The sequence below is a fragment of the Cervus canadensis genome, chromosome 1, assembly GCF_019320065.1.
Source record: "Cervus canadensis isolate Bull #8, Minnesota chromosome 1, ASM1932006v1, whole genome shotgun sequence".
NCBI classification, from domain to species: Eukaryota; Metazoa; Chordata; class Mammalia; order Artiodactyla; family Cervidae; genus Cervus; species Cervus canadensis.
Window position 1 is genome coordinate 36,264,712 of NC_057386.1, and position 19,836 is coordinate 36,284,547.

General features: G+C 43.4%; 2 protein-coding genes across 3 annotated transcripts; both read left to right on the plus strand.

Moving 5' to 3' along the window:
* The first annotated feature begins 791 nt into the window (after positions 1-791).
* On the plus strand, positions 792-5,383 carry LOC122446912 (olfactory receptor-like protein DTMT). 2 transcript variants are annotated; one of them, XM_043477327.1, is made up of 2 exons: positions 792-811; positions 4,450-5,383. In XM_043477327.1, the coding sequence occupies exons 1-2, from the start codon at positions 792-794 to the stop codon at positions 5,381-5,383; spliced, it is 954 nt and encodes a 317-aa protein (XP_043333262.1). The 2 variants fall into 2 exon arrangements, with proteins under 2 accessions (XP_043333262.1, XP_043333290.1); XM_043477355.1 differs by lacking the exon at positions 792-811 and having other exon boundaries at positions 4,439-5,383.
* A 5,212-nt stretch (positions 5,384-10,595) lies between these two features.
* LOC122447088 (olfactory receptor-like protein DTMT) lies at positions 10,596-11,540 on the plus strand. The gene has a single exon (XM_043477480.1). The coding sequence runs from the start codon at positions 10,596-10,598 to the stop codon at positions 11,538-11,540; it is 945 nt and encodes a 314-aa protein (XP_043333415.1).
* The last annotated feature ends 8,296 nt before the right edge of the window (positions 11,541-19,836 follow it).

A 19,836-nucleotide genomic window follows, 5' to 3' on the forward strand; every position in this document is an offset into this window, starting at 1 on the left:
TTAACTCTTCTCTGTGGTGTCTTTATAGGGAAGTGGATGGTAGTGAGAGATTTACTACCCTGAAAATCTTTCCAAAAATATGCGTCACATTGCTCATAGACCACCAAACACTTCTTTTTGCCATGGAATAAGCCTCCTAAATTCCTAAGCTATTTTAGGATATTCACAGTTTTGTTCCTGCCTATTTTAATGGTTTCTCCAATCATCCTTCTTCATCTCCAAAATGTAAGCTCCAACCCACATCCTACTATCTGTTCCCATTAAGCATCCATATATGAGCTTCTCACCATCTCTACAGTCCCTAAGTATAGACAGGTGTGCTCAGTGATTGTAATCAGCCACTGTTCCTGGACCCTGAGAACTTTTGTCCCAAAGTGTGAAAGTCGTTCAGCTGTGTCTGACTCTTTGCGACCCCATGGACTATACAGTCCATGGAATTCTCCAGGCCAGAATACTGAGTGGGTAGCCTTTCCCTTCTCCAGGGGATCTTCCCAACCCAGGGAACGAACCCAGGTCTCCCACACTGCAGGCAGGGTCTTTACCAGCTGAGCCACAAGGGAAGCCCTTTGTCCCAAAGAGGTCCTGGGTAATTGCTTTCTCTTTAATGAGTTCCTCCAGGATCCAGACTCCTCTGGGATCCAGGGCCCCTTAGGCCCAAAGATAAAGAATGGGAGATGTGAGAAGGGAGGTTAAAGACACAGGTCATAACTACAGAGGCTGATATCTCACATGCCTTAGTGAATAGAAGGGAGCAGAATCTCAGGTCAGGGTCCTGGAGTCACCTTCACACAATGGGTAAGTTGGGCAGAGTGTGAATAAACTAATTCCTTAGGGTCTTTCCAACCTGAAGGTCTTGATTTCCCAGGTTGTGTGATGTTCTGCAGGAGAGTTTTTCAGGTATGATAACCCTCTTCTTTTCCACCTCTCTCCCTCCCCAAACTATCCCACATCCTAGAAGTATTTTTATTACTATTTATCAGTTAGAGGGCTTCCCAGGTGGTGCTAGTGGTAAAGATTCCACTGCCAATGCAGGAGATGTATGAGATCTGAGTTCAATCCCTGGGTCAAGAAGATCCCTTGGAGTTCAATCCCAGGGCATGGCAAGCCACTCTAGTATTCCTGCCTGGAGAATCCCATGGACAGAGGAGCCTGGTGGGCTACAGTCCATAGGGTCACAAAGAGTTGGACTTGGCTGAAGCGACTTGGCACACACACACCAGTTAGAATCTAGTTTTTCATTAATGATAGCATTTATAAATATTACTTACTATGTAAAGTACTTTCACAAGATTGCACAATTTCAGCATAATAATACCTCTGGAGGTAGGTATTGATACAAAAGTTCTGAGCATCTTATTTTATTTCCTAAAAGTTTATTTTTATTTACTTTTTTTGGCCATGTCACAAGGCATGTGGGATCCCAGTTCCCTGATTAGAGACTGAATCCATGCCCCCTGAAGTGGAAGCATGGAGTCTTAACCACTGGACAGCCAGATATATCCCCTTGTTTTATTTTAGAATCACTTGGGAGCTTTAAAAAACTGCACAGGCTTGCTCTCAGAAGTTGTGATTAAATTTTTCTGAGACTGCCCAGTAACCTTATTTATTAAAGCTTCATGTATTCTTATTACTTGTTGTGTAGTCCATGGACCACAGCATAGGCATTATCTGCTAACTAAAAATGTAGAAATGGGCTACAGAATCAGATCAGGGCTTCCCAGGTTGTGTGGTGTTGCAGAGGAGAGTTTTTCAAGTATGGTGCGCTTAGTCACTCAGTTTTGTGCCCAACTCTTTGCAACCCCATGGACTGTAGCCTGCCAGGCTTCTCTGTCCACAGGGATTCTCCAGGCAGGAGTACCAGAGTGGCTTGCCGTGTCCTCCTCCAAGGGGATCTTCTCAATCCAGGGATTGAACCCAGGTTTCCCACATTGCAGGCGGATTCTTTACCATCTGAGCCACCAGGGAAGCCCTTCAAGTATGGTAACACTCCTATTTTCCCCCTCTCTGCTCCCCACCCCCCAACCAAACTTTGAGAATTTGAGAATTTTTTGTTAATGTTTACCCATTTGATCTATTTTCATTAATGATAACATTATTATGTATTACCGTATCATTGATTCCCACAATATTGTGTAATTTCTGCACACTAGCAACTCTTGGGGGTAGGCATTGATGCCATACTTCTGAACCCTGGCTTTATTTTAGAATCACCTTGGAGCTTTAAAAACTTTGTATGTGCTTCCTGTCAAAGATTGTGGTTACATTTTTTCTGAAGCATCCAGTAATCCTAGTTTTTAAAGCATCACGTATTCTTGCTACTTACTATGTAGTCCATGGACTGTGAAATGGGCATTACCTGGGTGCTAATTTAAAATGCAGAAACAGGTCAACTCTTTCTAAATCAGTGTTTTACCAGCACTCCCAAGGGATTTTCATGGACATTAAATTTTAGAAGTACTGCCTTAGATTTCCTTATGTGTAGTCCAGGCTGCAAACTACTGACTTAACGAGTGTAGAATGTGAGAGACTTATGGCAACATTAGTGACAACATCCCCAAGTCCTGTCTCTGGTTTGTGATTGCCGGTCACACTCTTGATACAAGAGTAAGGTCCTGCTCATTTACCTGGGAAACAAAATTCTGAGAAACCGGGTGTATGATTTTCCCTCAGTGTTTCTTCTCACTGTGATGCCAGTAACTATGGTGTTGCTATTTAATCACTAAGTTGTATCCAACTTTTTGCAACCCCATGGACTGTAGCCCCCAGGCTCCTCTGACCATAGGATTCTCCAGGCAAGAATACTGGAGTGGGTTGCCGTTTCCTTCTCCAAGGGATCTTTCTGACCCAGGTATCAAACTTGCTTCTCCTACCTTGGCAGGCAGGTTCTTTACCACTGTTCAGTTCAGTCACTCAGTCATGTCCAACTCTTTTCGACCGCATGGACTGCACCATGCCAGGCTTCCCTGTCCATCACCAACTCCTGGAGCCTATTCAAACTCATGTCCATTGAGTCAGTGATGTCATCCAACCATCTCATCATCTGTTGTCCTCTTCTCCTCCTGCCTTCAAGCTTTTCCAGCATCAGGGTCTTTTCAAATGAGTCAGTTCTTTGCATCAGGTGGCCAAAGTATTGGAGTTTCAGCTTCAGCATCGGTCCTTCCAATGAATACTCAGGATTGATCTCCTTTAAGATAGACTAAGAAAAAAATGCAAAAAGAAATGGAAAAATGCAAAATGGTTGTCTGAGGAGGCCTTACAAATTGCTGTGAAAAGAAGAAGCGAAAGACAAAGGAGAAAAGGAAAGATATACCCATTTGAATGCAGAGTTCCAAAGAATAGCAAGGAGAGATAAGAAAACCTTCCTCAATGATCAATGCAAAGAAATAGAGGAAAACAATAGAATGGGAAAGACTAGAGATCTCTTTAGCACTGAGGCACCAGGAAAGTCTGCCAGTACCAATGTCCTGGTGTAGAACCTGTTGACATGGCTAGATCAACCAGCCCCAAGGGGATAAAGAATGGATGAGTAAGAAAGGAGATTAATATGTAGGATGTGTTGACAGATTGGATTTTGAGGATAAAAGAAAGGAGGGAATAAGAGAAAACTCTCATGTTTTCATCTGGAGCTCCTGAAACTCTTTTCTGGGGATACGGGAGGAGGGAGGGAATTTGGAGTGGGGCCGGGGGCTGGTCATGAACTTCTTCAGTGATCTGTTGATCTGAAAATGTATACATTTGTTGTTGCTGTTGTTTAGCTGCTAAGTTGTGTCTGACTCTTTTGTGACTCCGTGGACTGTAGCCTGCCAGGCTCCACTGTCCATGGGATTTACCAGGCAAGAATGCTGGAGTGGGTTGCCATTTTCTCCGCCAGGGGATCTTCCTGACCCAGGGATTGAACCTGTGTCTCTTGTGTCTCCTGTATTGGCAGGCAGATTCTTTACCACTGAGCCACCTGGGAAGCCCTGAGAAATCTACATGTGAATTTTAAGTGGTAAGCAAAGCCATTCAGTAGATGAATTTTTCTTGGTGGTTTATGTACCACTGTTATAAGAGAACTGCATTCAGGGAAAAGGCCCTGAGCATCAACATGTGAGATACTGACAAAGCAAGAGCCAATTGCAGTTTGTGAGGATGTCCGGCTAGGCACGATGAAAACCACCACATTTTGTGTCTCAGAAATTAATGGACAACAGTATATTAGAAAATTTGAAATATTGTTGCACATTAAAAAGAAGTGAAGAAAGTCATTTCTGATCATAGATTCTGATTATAGAGATTTGTAGTACTGTAGAGATTATAATGACTGTGATGAGAATGATATAAAATATTTTTTTGCAGAACACCTAACACATGTTTCTGTCATAGAAATATTGTTTATTTTGAAATTCAGGTTTTTGTGGACACTGCTATTTCTTCCTAAATATACTAGAGACGGAGCATGACAGGAAGGAATCAAACTATTGTCTCAGAGTTCCTCCTCCTGGGACTGCCTATCGAGTCAGAACATCAAAACCTGTTCTACGCCCTGTTCCTGACCATGTACGTTACCACCATCCTGGGGAACCTTCTCATCATCATCCTCATTTGCCTGGACCCCCACCTCCACACACCCATGTATTTGTTTCTCAGTAACCTGTCTTTCTCTGACCTCTGCTTCTCCTCTGTCACAATGCCCAAATTGCTACAGGACATGCAGAGCCAAGATTTGTCCATCCCCTATGCTGGCTGCTTGACACAAATGTACTTCTTCCTGTTTTATGGAGACTTAGAGAGCTTCCTCCTTGTGGCCATGGCCTATGACCGCTACGTGGCCATCTGCTTCCCCCTGCATTATACCACCGTCATGAGCCCCAGGCTCTGTCTCTTCCTGCTGGTGCTGCCCTGGGTGCTGACCACGTTTCATGCCATGTTGCACACCCTGCTCATGGCCAGGCTGCACTTTTGTGCAGACAATGTGATTGCCCACTTTTTCTGTGACATGTCTGCTCTGCTGAAGCTGTCCTGCTCTGACACTCGAGTTAATGAGCTGGTGATATTTATCACGGGAGGGCTCATTCTTGTGATCCCCTTTCTACTCATCATCACGTCCTACACTCGAATTGTGTCCTCCATCCTCAAGGTCCCTTCTGCGAGGGGTATCCGCAAGGCCTTCTCCACCTGTGGCTCCCACCTCACTGTGGTGTCCCTGTTTTATGGGACAGTTATTGGTCTCTACTTATGCCCATCAGCTAATAATTCTACTGTTAAGGAGACTGTGATGGCTATGATGTACACTGTGGTGACCCCCATGCTGAACCCCTTCATCTACAGCCTGAGGAACAGAGACATGAAGGGAGCTCTGGGAAGAGTCTTTTGGAAAAAGAAAACTCCCTTCTGTTTGTGATGCTAAAGATGGGATTTCTACACAACTTTTTGCAGCAGGTATATTGATATTAATGTTGGGATATTAACCCAGACTTCTTTTTTCAATGATCTTTTTGTTAAAATTCCATAGTAAGATATTGTCCAGTAAGTAAAAGAGATATGGTGGAGGTAGGTAGTAGGACCTGGAAAGGGGATGTCATTGAACTACTAGCAGAATCTTGCTTATTTTTTCTCTCCAGGTTACTCTAAGTAGCCTCATTTTTAAACTTCCAACTAATCTTTGTATCCCCACCCCACCTTTTTTCTTTACTGTTTCTGGTGTTTTATTTACTGATAAAATAAACTCTACTGTTTACTGAGCATTTACTCATTTACTGTGGAGACACCCTCTCCCTTCTGCCCTTGACCCACCACCTTGGACAGAAATTCCATGAATGAAGAGACTGAAACTACAGAACCTGGGCCCACAGAAGCCTACTAATATTTACTGAACCAATCCCCCATTTGAAAATATGGAAATGAAGAGAGTGTTAGTTGCTCAGTTGGGCCCAACTCTTTACGACCCCATGGACCGTAGCCAGCAGGCTCCTCTGCCCGTGGAATTCTCCAGGCAAGAAAATTGGAGTGGGCTGCTGCCATTTCTTCCTCCAGGGGATCTTTTCTACCCAGGGATTGAACCTGGATCTTTTGTGTCTCCTGCACTGCAGGGGGATTCTTTACCATCTGAGCCACCAGGGAAGCCCTGAAAATATGGAGGAGACTAAAGAAATAGCATAGCTGTGATAGCTTGTAAAATAACACTAATGGGATGAGCTGCCTCCTTGGCCGACTGCGTGCCACTATGGCAGCAAATTCTTGGGCCAGTGGTCCCTTCCTAAAGCTGGCCCTTGCAGTTGTGTGAGGACACCATCCAGACCATGCCATGCTCTCAGGAAGGCCACTTAGAACCCAGGTCAGCCACACTAAAGAGGTGGAGAGGGGAGCCCCTTCTTCAGTATCTGTGTCCCTTTCTGTAACAGTTAATTTAACATGTTTTTTTTTTAAAAAACATAACCAAAACCATGCTTTAAATAATACTCTGTCCTCAAGGTCAGGCTGGTCCAAGTGCAGTGGTGTTTACAATTAACTGATCACAGCCAGTTACAGACTTCTTTGCTGAGGAGGAAATGGCAACCCACTCCAGTATTTTTGCCTAGAGAATCCCATGGACAGAGGAGCCTGGCCAGCTACAGTCCATGGGGTCGCAAAAAGTCAGACACAACTTAGTGACTAATACTAATGCTATACTTGAGTTCAATACTACTTAAAATTCAAAATTCTCACTCCTCTGGTTACCTCTGCTAAACTGGACTTTTAATTGTTGAATATAGATATTTACTTATCTCTTCTTGAGCAAGGGTTTGCATTATTCTGTCTCTTAACCTCTCCTCTGATATATTTTCATGTCTACATTGTCTTCTTGACCTGCCCTGAACTCAAGTGCTCTTTCTATCTCCTTTCTACAATAGTTTAGTTTGTCTTTGTTGTAGTTGTTTAGTTGCTAAGTCGTGTCCAATTCTTTGCTACCCCGTGGACTTTAGCTCACCAGGCTCCTCTGCCATGCCGTAGGGCAACCAAGCCCGTGTATCACAACTACTTAGGCCTGTGCGCCAGGAGCCTGTGCTCTGCAACAAGAGAGGCCACTGCAATGAGAAGCCCACCCACCACAACTACAGAGGAGCCCCTGTTCGTGGCAACTACAGAAAAGCCCACGAAGCAGAAAAGCAACGAAGACCCAGCACAGCCATAAAAAAAAGTTAATTATGGCGTTGTGGCCATAGATAACTGCAGCATAAGGAAGAGCTGGAGTCTAGGAGGTATTCTGACACATCTGGGGAGTATTAGAGACGATGCAGGTGACAGGTGCCAGTATCGTTTTCCCACAGAGGTAAGAAGGCAGAAGTACTTCAGTGGGATTCACAATGGGTTTTCTTTTCTATCTCGGCTTGAGGAAGAATTGAATATGATCAGGGAGTGTTTCTTTTGTCTCTTATTCTAGTACTTTCTGTATATATGCATATGGTTGTGTCATATACGTAACGACTCCTAGTTAGCTGCAGGTCACTTATGGGAAATCATGTTTTACTGAGAGATTTTGCAATCTTGAGAATGTTTCCAAAATATGTGTCTTGTGACTTGCCTGATGGTTCAGTGGTGAAGACTCTGAGTTTCCACTTAAAGGGGTGCAGGTTAGACCCCTGGTCCAGGAATTAAGAATCCACATGCTGCCCAGCATGGCTGAAAACCAAAATGTCTTTCTAGGCACTTTACTCAAACTCACTGAAGGCTTCTTGTTGCCACAGAAAGCAGGCTGCTACACTCAGATATTTTAGGATAGTCACAGTATGGCCTCACCAAACATCCTTTTTTATTTTCCACCTGTGGGCTCCAACCACAAAGGTTTGCTGTCCATTCCCTAAACAGGCAGGGGTTAAGCTTTCCTGTATGAGCTCTGCATCCCCAATTTCCCTCAAAGTATAGTCAGGTGTAATCAGTGATTGTAATCAGTCACTGCTCTTGGACCCTGAGAGCATTTGTCCTAGAGAGGTCCTGGGCAATTGCTTTGTCTTTAATAAATCCCTCCAGGATCCAGGCTCCTCTGGGATCCAGGGCCTATTAGACCTGAGGATGTGCAGAATGGGAGATGGAGAAGGGAGGTTTCAGACACAGGTGATGACTACAGAGGGTGATATTTTTCATGCTTTAGTAAATAAAGGGGAGCGGGATCTCAGGTCATGGTCCTGGAGTCACCCTCACACACTGGGTAAGTTGGGCAGAGGGTGAATGAGCTAATCCCTTTGAAACCTTCCAACCTGAGGGTCTTGGTTTCCCAGGTTGTATGATGTTCTGCAGGAGAGTTTTTCAGGTATAGTAATGCTCCTCTTTTCCACCTCTCTCCCTCCTAAAATTTCACTACGTTTGAGAAAAGTTTATTGACATTCTACCAGGTATAATCTGCTTTCATTAATGACAACATTCTTGTGAGTTACTCACTGTATTTTTATTCCCATGATATTGAATAATTTCAGCATACTGACAGCTCATTCTAGGCATTAATATCATAGTTCTGAACATTTATTTGATATTAGAATAACTTTGGAGCTTTAGAACATTTTGTATGGATGTTACACAGCAGAAATTAACACAATATTGTGAAGCACTTGTGTTGTTGTTCAGCCACCAAGTCGTGTCCGACTCCTCACAATGCCATGGAGTTAAGCAACGATGATCCAATAAAAAAGTGTGGTTAAATATATCTGAGGGCTTCAGTAATTTTTATTTTTAAAATGTATCAAGTATCCTTGCTACTCACTGTGTAGTCCATGGACTGTGGCATGGGTATTAACTGGGTGCTAATTGAAGTGCAGAAGCATTATGCCATAATAATGTTACTAGTACTTAGCAAAAAAGTGCAGGAGCAGACCTACTGTGTCAAAATCAGGGTTTCCCGGAACTCCCAGGGGATTTTCATGGATGACTAAATTTTAGATCCACTGCAATATGTTGCTTATGTGAAGTCCAGGCTGAGAACTACTATTCTAACGGGTGTAGAGTGTGAGAGGCTTACGGCATCATCAGGGATAACATCCCCAAGTCCTGTCTCTGCTTTGTGATCCGCAGTCACATGCTTGGCACAAGACTTGGGACCTGATCACTTGCCAGGGAAAAAACTTCTGAGAAAATTAGATTTTCTTCAATGATTCTTCTCACTGTGATATCAGTACCTATGTCCATGTGTAAAACCTGTTGACATGGCTGGATCAACCCACATCAAGGAGTGAAATTCCAGATGTTGGATTCGGTTATGTCTTTCATGAAAGAGCTTCCCACATCTAATGATGCTTCTCCTTTGCTTTTTTGGTCAGCTTTGAGGCACACTGTGTTGGATAAATCAGGGTTCTTAAAAGAAAATGAACCAGTTGGAGAGTGCATCTATATCTATATTTATATTATCTATATAGATAAATATCTCTATATCCTCTGTAATCATGAAGAGAAGAGTGTATCTGGTGTGGGGACATTTTCCATGGGGATCAAATACATCCATGAATTCAGTAATACAGTGTCAAATTCAGTGCCAAAGCGGTAGCACTAGGAGTTGAGTCTAGTACTTCTTGTTCTGGGAGGATTTAGTAGGACCAGACAGCAAACTCCTAATTTAGAAGGAGCTGGCTGTCTTTCAAGTTGGAAGAACGCATGTTTCAGGTGGAAGCACAACCAATGAGTGTTATGACACATCAACTACGTCCAGACACTCTACCAGCTGCAAGCACTGCTGTAGTCATGATGGCAGACATGGCCTGTCCGACAGGTACTCTACCATTCTGCAGGGAAGAAAGCTATAAACAGTGTGATCAAAGGATACCGAAGGAGAAGGGTTCAATCGTGGAAGCAGGGAGATGAGTTAGGAGGCCGTTCCAGTGATAGAGAAAGGACATGACGTCAGCCAGATCAAGTGTACTGAGGTGGCTAATGGGAGTGTCTGAAAGGGTAGGAGAATCAGTAGGACTTGCTCACAGATAGGAAGCTGATAATCACCAAAGACGGGAATGAAAGAATACTTGCAGGTTGTGGAGCACCTGGATTCCCTTTTACTGAGAAATATGAGACATTAGAAGAGGAGAGAATTGGGGGAAGGGCAAAGAGACATCATGAATTTCTTTGCTGCAAACGAGGGTGTAATGTCCCCAACAATTAGGCCACTGAGTATACTCTTTCATAGATTACAGAGACATTTACAACTAAAGCTTAAATAACCATCAAGCCATTGGAATAGATGTTTTTCTTCCTGGTATGTATAGAATTACAAGGGAACCATGCTTAGGGAAAAGCCCAGGAGCACCAATCAACTTGAAGATATTGACAAAACAGAAGTCAACTACAGTTAGTGGGGGTGTGAGGAAAAACCAATACATCCTGTGTCTCAGGACTTAGTGGATAAGAATGTGCTTTAAAAAATCTGGAATATTGCTACATTTTAAAGCAAAGTGAGAAAATAAATGATTTCCAATCATAGAGATTCTGATTATAGAGAATTGGAGTCCTGTAAAGATTGTAGTTATTGTGATGAGAATGATATAAAGTATTTTTGCAAAGCATCTAGTGGCCCATATATCATAGAAATATGCTCAATTTGAAATTCAAGTTTTCATGGCCATTGTTATTTCTTCTTTAGATACTGGAGACAGAACATGACAGGAAGGAATCAAACTATTATCTCAGAGTTCCTCCTGTTGGGACTGCCCATCGAGTCAGAGCATCGAAACCTGTTCTACACCCTGTTCCTGGCCATGTACGTTACCACCGTCGTGGGGAACCTTCTCATCATCGTCCTCATTTGCCTGGACCCCCACCTCCACACACCCATGTATTTGTTTCTCAGTAACCTGTCTTTCTCTGACCTCTGCTTCTCCTCTGTCACAATGCCCAAATTGCTACAGGACATGCAGAGCCAAGACCCGTCCATCTCTTATCCTGGCTGCCTGATACAAATGTACTTCTTTCTGTTCTTTGGCGACCTTGAGGACTTCCTCCTTGTGGCCATGGCCTATGACCGCTACGTGGCCATCTGCTTCCCCCTGCATTATACCACCGTCATGAGCCCCAGGCTCTGTCTCTTCCTGCTGGTGCTGCCCTGGGTGCTGACCACGTTTCATGCCATGTTGCACATCCTGCTCATGGCCAGGCTGCACTTTTGTGCAGACAATGTGATTGCCCACTTTTTCTGTGACATGTCTGCTCTGCTGAAGCTGTCCTGCTCTGACACTCGAGTTAATGAGCTGGTGATATTTATCACGGGAGGGCTCATTCTTGTGATCCCCTTTCTACTCATCATCACGTCCTACACTCGAATTGTGTCCTCCATCCTCAAGGTCCCTTCTGCGAGGGGTATCCGCAAGGCCTTCTCCACCTGTGGCTCCCACCTCACTGTGGTGTCCCTGTTTTATGGGACAGTTATTGGTCTCTACTTATGCCCATCAGCTAATAATTCTACTGTTAAGGAGACTGTGATGGCTATGATGTACACTGTGGTGACCCCCATGCTGAACCCCTTCATCTACAGCCTGAGGAACAGAGACATGAAGGGAGCTCTGGGAAGAGTCCTTTGTAGGAAAAAAGCTCCCTTCTCTTTGTGATGGTCAAGTTGGGATGTTTGCATAATTTTATGTGGTTGGTATATTGGTATTAATATGGGAATATTAACCCAGACTTCTTTTCTCAATGATCTTTTTGTTAAAATTCCATAGTAAGATATTGTCCAGTAAGTAAAAGAGATATGGTGGAGGTATGTAGTAGGACTTGGAAAGGGGATGTCAGTCATCTACTAGCAGAATCTTGGTCAACTTTCTCTCCAGGTTACTCTAAGTAGCCTCATTTTTAAACTTCCATAATTTTTGTATCCCCCTCATTTTTTCTTTACTGTTTCTGGTGTTTTATTTACTGATAAAATAAACTCTCCTGTTCACTGAATATTTACTCATTTACTGTGGAGACACCCTCTCCCTTCTGCCCTTGACCCACCACCTTGGACAGAAATTCCATGAATGAAGAGACTGAAACTACAGAACCTGGGCCCACAGCAGCCTACTGATATTCACTGAACCAGACAACCCCCGAGGTCCCATTTGACAATTCGGAAGTGAGGAAAGTGTTAGTTGCTCAGATGTGTCCAACTCTTTGCAACCCCATGGACTGTAGCCAGCAGGCTCCTCTGCCCGTGGAATTCACCAGGCAAGAATACTGGAGTGGGTTGCCATTTCTTCCTCTAGGAGGTCTTTTCGACCCAGGGATACAACCTAGATCTCTTGTATCTCCTGCACTGCAGGGCGATTCTTTACCGTCAGAGCCACCAGGGAAGCCCTGAAAATATGGAGGAGACTAAAAGAATCAGCATAGCTGTGATAGCTTGTAAAATGACATTAATGTGGGTTACGCTGCCTCCTTGCCCCACTGCATGCTGCTATGGCAACAAATTCTTGGGTCAGATATCCCTTCCTGAAGCTGGCCCTTCCGGTTGTGTGAGGCCACCATCCAGGCCATACTATGGTCTTAGAAAGGCCACTTAGAACCCAGGTCTGCCACATACAAAGGTGGAGAAAGCCCTTTCTTCCGTATGTGTCCCTTTTTTAAACAATTTATCTTTTTTTTTTTTTTTTGGTAAAAAATAACTGAGACCATGCTTTAAATAATACTCTGTCCTCGAGGGAAATACTTTAAAATTCAAAATTCTCTCTCCCCTTCTCACCTGTGCTAAACTAGACTTTTCATCACTGAATATCGATAGTTACTTATCTCTTCATGAGAAAAGGTTTGCATTATTCTGTCATTAACCTTGTCTCCTCTGATTAATTTTCATGTCTCCAATGTGTTCTTGACCTGCCCTGACCCTCAAGTGAGCTTTCTATCTCCTTTGCTACAATAGTTTCGTTTGTCTTTGCTGTTGTTTAGTTGCCAAGTCATGTCTGACTCTGCCGGGACCCCATGGCCTTTAGCTCACCAGGCACCTCTGTCATGCCCATGTGCCATGACTCCTTAAACTTGTGAGCCAAGAGCCTGTGCTCTGTACCAAGAGAGGCCACCACGATGAGAAGAGAATGCATCACCACTACAGAGGAGCCCCATTCACCGCAACTATAGAAAAGCCCACACGCAGCAACGAAGACAGAACACAGTCAAAAAAAGTCAGTTATGGCTTTGTGGCCGTAGATGACTGCAGCGTAAGGAAGAGCTGGAGATAGGAGGTGTTCTGACACATCTGGGGTGTATTAGAGACAATGGACGAGGGGTATCTCCTCACGGCCGCCCCTCCTGACTTTGAACGTGGAGTAGTTCCTCTAAGGAGCAGCGGCCGCACTTTGCTGGAGCAGCCGTGAAGAGATACCCCACGTCCAAGGTAAGAGAAACCTAAGTAAGACGGTGGGTGTTGTGAGAGGGCATCAGAGGGCAGACACACTAAAACCATAATCACAGAAAACTGGCCAATCTGATCACAGGATCACAGTCGTGTCTAACTCAATGAAACTAAGCCATGCCGTGCGGGGCCACCCAAGACGGCCGGGTCATGGTGGAGAGGTCTGACAGAATGTGGTCCACTGGAGAAGGGAATGGCAGACCACTTCAGTATTCCTGCCTTGAGAACCCCATGAACAGTATGAAAAGGCAAAATGATAGGATACTGAAAGAGGAACTCCCCAGGTCGGTACATGCCCAATATGCTACTGGTGATCAGTGGAGAAATAACTCCAGAAAGAATGAAGGGATGGAGCCAAAATAAAAACAACACCCAGCTGTGGATGTGACTGGTGATAGGAGCAAGGTCTGATGCTATAAAGAGCAATATTGCATAGGAACCTGGAATGTTAGGTCCATGAATCAAGGCAAATTGGAAGTGGTCAAACAGGAGATGGCAAGACTGAATGTCAACATTCTAGCAATCAGCGAACTAAACTGGACTGGAATGGGTGAATTTAACTCAGATGACCATTATATCTACTCCTGTGAGCAGCAATCCCTTAGAAGAAATGGAGTAGCCAACACAGTCAACAAAAGAGTCTGAAACGCAGTACTTGGCTACAATCTCAAAAACGACAGTATGATCTCTGTTCGTTTCCAAGGCAGACCATTCAATATCATGGTAATCCAAGCCTATGCCCCAACCAGTAATGCTGAAGAAGCTGAAGTTGGATGGTTCTATGAAGACCTACAAGACCTTTTAGAACTAACACCCAAAAAAGATGTCCTTTTCATTATAGGGGACTGGGATGCAAAAGTAGGGAGTCAGGAAACACCTGGAGTAACAGGCAAATTTGGCCTTGGAGTACGGAATGAAGCAGGGCAAAGGCTAATAGAGTCTTGCCAAGAAAACACACTGGTCATAACAAACACCCTCTTCCAACAGCACAAGAGAAGTCTCTACACATGGACATCATCAGATGGTCAACACCAAAATCAGATTGATTATATTCTTTGCAGCCAAAGATGGAGAAGCTCTATACCGTCAGCAAAAATAAGACCAGGAGTTGACTGTGGCTCAGATCATGAACTCCTTATTGCCAAATTCAGACTTCAATTGAAGAAAGTAGGGAAAACCACTAGACCATTCAGGTATGACCGAAATCAAATCCCTTACAGTTATACAGTGGAAGTGAGAAATAGATTTAAGGGATTAGATCTGATAGACAGAGCGCCTGAAGAACTATGGATGGAGGTTCATGACCAGGAGGCAGGGATCAAGACCATCCCCAATGAAAAGAAATGCAAAAAGGCAAAATGGTTGTCTGAGAAGGCCTTACAAATACCTGTGAATAGAAGAGAAGCTAAAGGCAAAGGAGAAAAGACAAGGTATACCCATCTGAATGCAGAGTTCCAAAGAATAGCAAGGAGAGATAATAAAGCCTTCCTCAGCAATCAAGGCAAAGAAATAGAGGAAAACATTGAATGGGAAAGACTAGAGATCTCTTCAAGAAAATTAGAGATACCAAGGGAACATTTCATGCAAAGATGGGCTCGATAAAAGACAGAAATGGTATGGACCTAACAGAAGCAGAAGATATTAAGAAGAGGTGGCAAGAATACACAGAAGAACTGTACAAAAAGATCTTCATGACCCAGATAATCACGATGGTGTGATCACTCACCTCGAGCCAGACATCCTGGAATGTGAAGTCAAGTGGGCCTTAGAAAGCATCACTATGAACAAAGCTAGTGGAGGTGATGGAATTCCAGTTGAGCTATTTCAAATCCTGAAAGATGATGCTGTGAAAGTGTTGCACTCAATATGCCAGCAAATTTGGACTACTCAGCAGTGGCCACAGGACTGGAAAAGGTCCATTTTGATTCCAATCCCAAAGAAAGGAAATCCCAAAGAATGCTCAAACCACCATACAATTGCACTCATCTCACACACTAGTAAAGTAATGCTCAAAATTCTCCAAGCCAGGCTTCAGCAATATGTGAACCATGAACTTCCAGATGTACAAACTGGTTTTAGAAAAGGCAGAGGAACCAGAGATCAAATTGCCAACATCTGCTGGATCATAGAAAAAGCAAGAGAGTTCCAGAAAAACATCTATTTCTGCTTTATTGACTATGCCAAAGCCTTTGACTGTGTGGATCACAAAACTGTGGAAAATTCTGAAAGAGATGGGAATACCAGACCACCTGACCTGCCTCTTGAGAAACCTGTATGCAGGTCAGGAAGCAACAGGTAGAACCGGACATGGAACAATAGATTGGTTCCAAATAGGAAAAGGAGTATGTCAAGGCTGTATATTGTCACCATGCTTATTTACTTTCTATGCAGAGTACATCATGAGAAACACTAGGCTGGAAGAGGCACAAGCTGGAATCAAGATTGCTGGGAGGAATATCAATAACCTCAGATATGCAGATGACACCACCCTTATAGCAGAAAGTGAAGAAGAACTAAAGAGCCTCTTGATGAAAGTGAAAGAGGAGAGTAAAAAAGTTGGCTTAAAGCTCAACATTCAGAAAACTAAGATCATAGCATCTGGTCCCATCACTTCATGGCAAATAGATGGGGAAACAGTGGAAACAGTGTCAGACTTTAGGTTTTGGGCTCCAAAATCACTGCACATGGTGATTGCAGCCATGAAATTAAAAGACGCTTACTCTTGGAAGGAAAGTTATGACCAACCTAGACAGCATATTAAAAAGCAGAGACATTACTTTGCCAACAAAAGTCCATCTTGTTAAGGCTATGGTTTGTCCAGTGGTCATGTATGGATGTGAGAGTTGGACTGTCAAGAAAGCTGAGTGCAGAAGAATTGATGCTTTTGAACTGTGGTGTTGGAGAAGACTCTTGAGAGTCCCTTGGGCTGCAAGGAGATCCAACTAGTCCATCCTAAAGGAGATCAGTCCTGGGTATTCATTGGAAGGACTGATGCTGAAGCTGAAACTCCAATACTTTGGCCACCTCATGTGAAGAGTTGACTCATTTGAAAAGACCCTGATGCTGGGAGGGATTGGGGGCAGGAAGAGAAGGGAATGACAGAGGATGAGATAGCTGGATGGCATCACTGACTCGATGGGCATGAGTTTGAGTAAACTCTGGGAGTTGGTGATAGACAGGGAGTCCTGGCATGCTGTGATTCATGGGGTAGCAAAGAGTCAGACACGACTGAGCGACTGAACTGAACTGAACTGAGAGACAATGGAAGTGGCAGGTGTCAGTCATGTTTTCCCACAGAGGTAAGAAGGCAGAAGTATTTCAGTGGGATTCAAACTGAGTTTTTTCTTCTATCTTGGCTTGAGGAAGAATGGAATATGATCAGGGAGAGTTTCTCTTGTCTCTTATTCTTGTAATTTCTATATATCTGCATACAGTTGTGTCATAGATATCGACTCCTTGTTAGCTTCGGGTGGTTTATGGGAAATGGTGTTTTACTGAGAGATGTTGCTACCCTTAGAATCTTTCCAAAATATGTGTCTTGGGGACTTTCCTGGTGTTCCTGTGGTTAAGACTCTTTGCTTCCACATCACAGGGCATGGGTTTGATCGCTGGTCAAGGGACGAAGATCCCACATGCTGCCCAACATGGCCCAAAAAGCAAAAAAAACAGGTGTCTCTTTCTTGACACTTTACTCAAACCACTGAAGGCTTCTTGTTGACCACAGAAAAGAGCCTGTTACACTCCTCAGATTTTTTAGGATATTCACAGTATGTGAATTCACAGTATTTAGAGTATTCACCAATCATCCTCTTTTACTTTTTACCTGCGGGCTCCAACCACAAAGGCCTCCTAAAGAGGCAGCGTTTAAGCTTTCCTGCATGAGTTCTGCATCCTCAATTTCCCTCAAAGTATAGTCAGGTGTGATCAGTGATTGTAATCAGTCATTGCTCCTGGACCCTGAGAGCATTTGTGCTAGAGAGGTCCTGGACAATTGCTTTGTCTTTAATAAATCCCTCCAGGACCCAGACTCCTCTGGGATCCAGGGCCCCTTAGGCCCGAGGATGTGCAGAATGGGAGATAGAGAAGGGAGTTTTCAGACACAGGTGATGACTACAGAGGGTGATATTTTTCATGCTTTAGTGAATAAAGGGGAGTGGGATCTCGGGTCATGGTCCTGGAGTCACCCTCACACATTGGGTAAGTTAGGCAGAGGATGAATGAGCTAATCCCTTAGAAACCTTCAACTTGAGGGTCTTGGTTTCCCAGGTTGTATGATGTTCTGCAGGAGAGATTTTCAGGTATAGTAATGCTCCTCTTTTCCACCTCTCTCCCTCCTAAATTTTACTATGTTTCAGAAATGTTTATTGATATTCCACCAGTTATAATCTGCTTCCATTAATGACAACATTCTTGTGTATTACTCAACGTATTATTTATTCCCATGATATTGAATAATTTCAGCATACCGACAGCTCATTCTAGGCATTAATATCGTAGTTCTGAACCCTTATTTTATATTAGAATCACTTTGGAGCTTTAAATAATTTTGTATGGATATTGCGTAGCAGAAACTGACACAATATTGTGAAGCACTTGTGTTATTGTTCAGCCGCCAAGTCGTGTCAGACTCCTCATGATGCCATGGACTTAAGCAACGGTATTCCAATAAAAAACTGTGGTTAAATATATCTGAGGGCTTCAGTAATTTTTATTTTTAAAATGTGTCAGATATCCTTGCTACCCACTGTGTAGTCTATGGACTGGGGCATGGGCATTAACTGGATGCTGATTAAATTGCAGAAGCGTTATGACATAAAAAAGTTACTAGTACTTAGCAAAAAAATGCAGGCACAGAGTTACTATATCAAAACCAAAGTTTACCAGAACTCCCAGGAGACTTTCATGGATTATCAAATTTTAGAATCACTGCACCATGTTGCCTTATGTGAAGTCCAGGCTGAAAACTAGTGACTTAACAGGTGTAGATTGTGAGAGGCTCATGGCATCATCAGTGACAACATCCCACTGTGATGCCAGTGCCTATATCCATGTGTAAATCCTGTTGACCTGGCTGGATCAACCTGCACCGGGGAGTGAAATCTCAGATGTTGGATTCAGTTACGTCTTTCATGAAGGAGCTTCCCACATCTAACGATGCTTCTCCTTTGCTTTTTTTTTTTGCCACCTTTTGGCATGCTGCGGTGGATTAATCAGGATTCTTGAAAGAAAATGAACCAGTTGGAGAGTACATCTATACCTATATTTATTTTATCTATGTAGATAAATATCTCTATTTATATCCTCTGTAGTGGTGAAAAAAAATAGTGTATCTGGTGTGGAGACATTTTCCATGGGGACAAATTACATCCATAAATTCAGTAATACAGTGTCAAATTTTGCCAAAGTTCTAGCACTAGTAGTTGAGTCTAGTACTTCTTGTTCTGGGAGGATTCAGTAGTAGCAGACAGCAAACTCCTAATTTAGAAGGAGCTGGCTGTCTTCCAAGTTGGAAGAATGCATGTTTCAGCTGGAACCACAATGAGTGTTATGCCACACCAACACTCTACCAGTTGCGAGCACTGCTATAGTCATGATGGCAGACATGGCCTGTCCTACGGGTAGTTTACCATTCTGTAGGGAAGAAAGCTATAAACAGTGTGATCAAAGGATGGAGAAAGGTTGAATCATGGAAGCAGGGTGACGAGTTAAGAGGCTATTCCAATGGTAGAGAAAGGACATGATGTCAGCCAGATTAAGGGTATTGAGAGTGGCTAATGGGATTGTCTGAAAGGGTAGGAGAATGAAGTGGTGGGATCTGTAGGACATGCCCACAGGAAGCTGATGATGACCAAAGGAGGGAATGAAAGAAAACTTCCAGGTTGTGGAGTACCTGGATTCCCTTTTACTGAAATATGAGAAGCTAAAGGAGAAGGGAATTGAGGTAGTGGGAAGGAGACATTGGAGGCGGGGCAAGGGTTTCCCTGGTAGCTCAGGTGGTAAAGTGTCTGTCTGCAGTGCAGGAGAACCAGGTTCAATCCCTGGGTTGGGAAGATCCTCTGGAGAAGGAAATGGCAGCCCACTCCAGTACTCTTGCCTAGAAAATCCCATGGACGAAGGAGTCTAGTAGATTGCAGTTCATGGGGTCGCAAAGAGTTGGATATGACTGAGCGACTTAAGGAGATACCATGTGTTTCTTTGCTGAAGATGAGGGTGTAGTGTCCAAGGGAAGATAACAGTTAGGCAACTGAGTATCTTCTTTCATAGGTTAAAGAAACATTCGCAACTAAAGCTCAAATAATCATCAAAGTCGTTGGAGTAGATGAGTTTTTCTTCATGGTATGTATAGAATTACAGGTAGTTTACCTTTTCCCTAAAAAAGGAAAAGGTAAAAAAGAAAAGTCCTGGAGCATCAATCATCTTGAAGACATTGACAAAACAGAGGCCAGTTACAGTTAGTGGGGGTATGAAGAAAAACCTATACATTGTGTGTCTCAGGATCTAGAGGATAAGAGTGTGCTTTA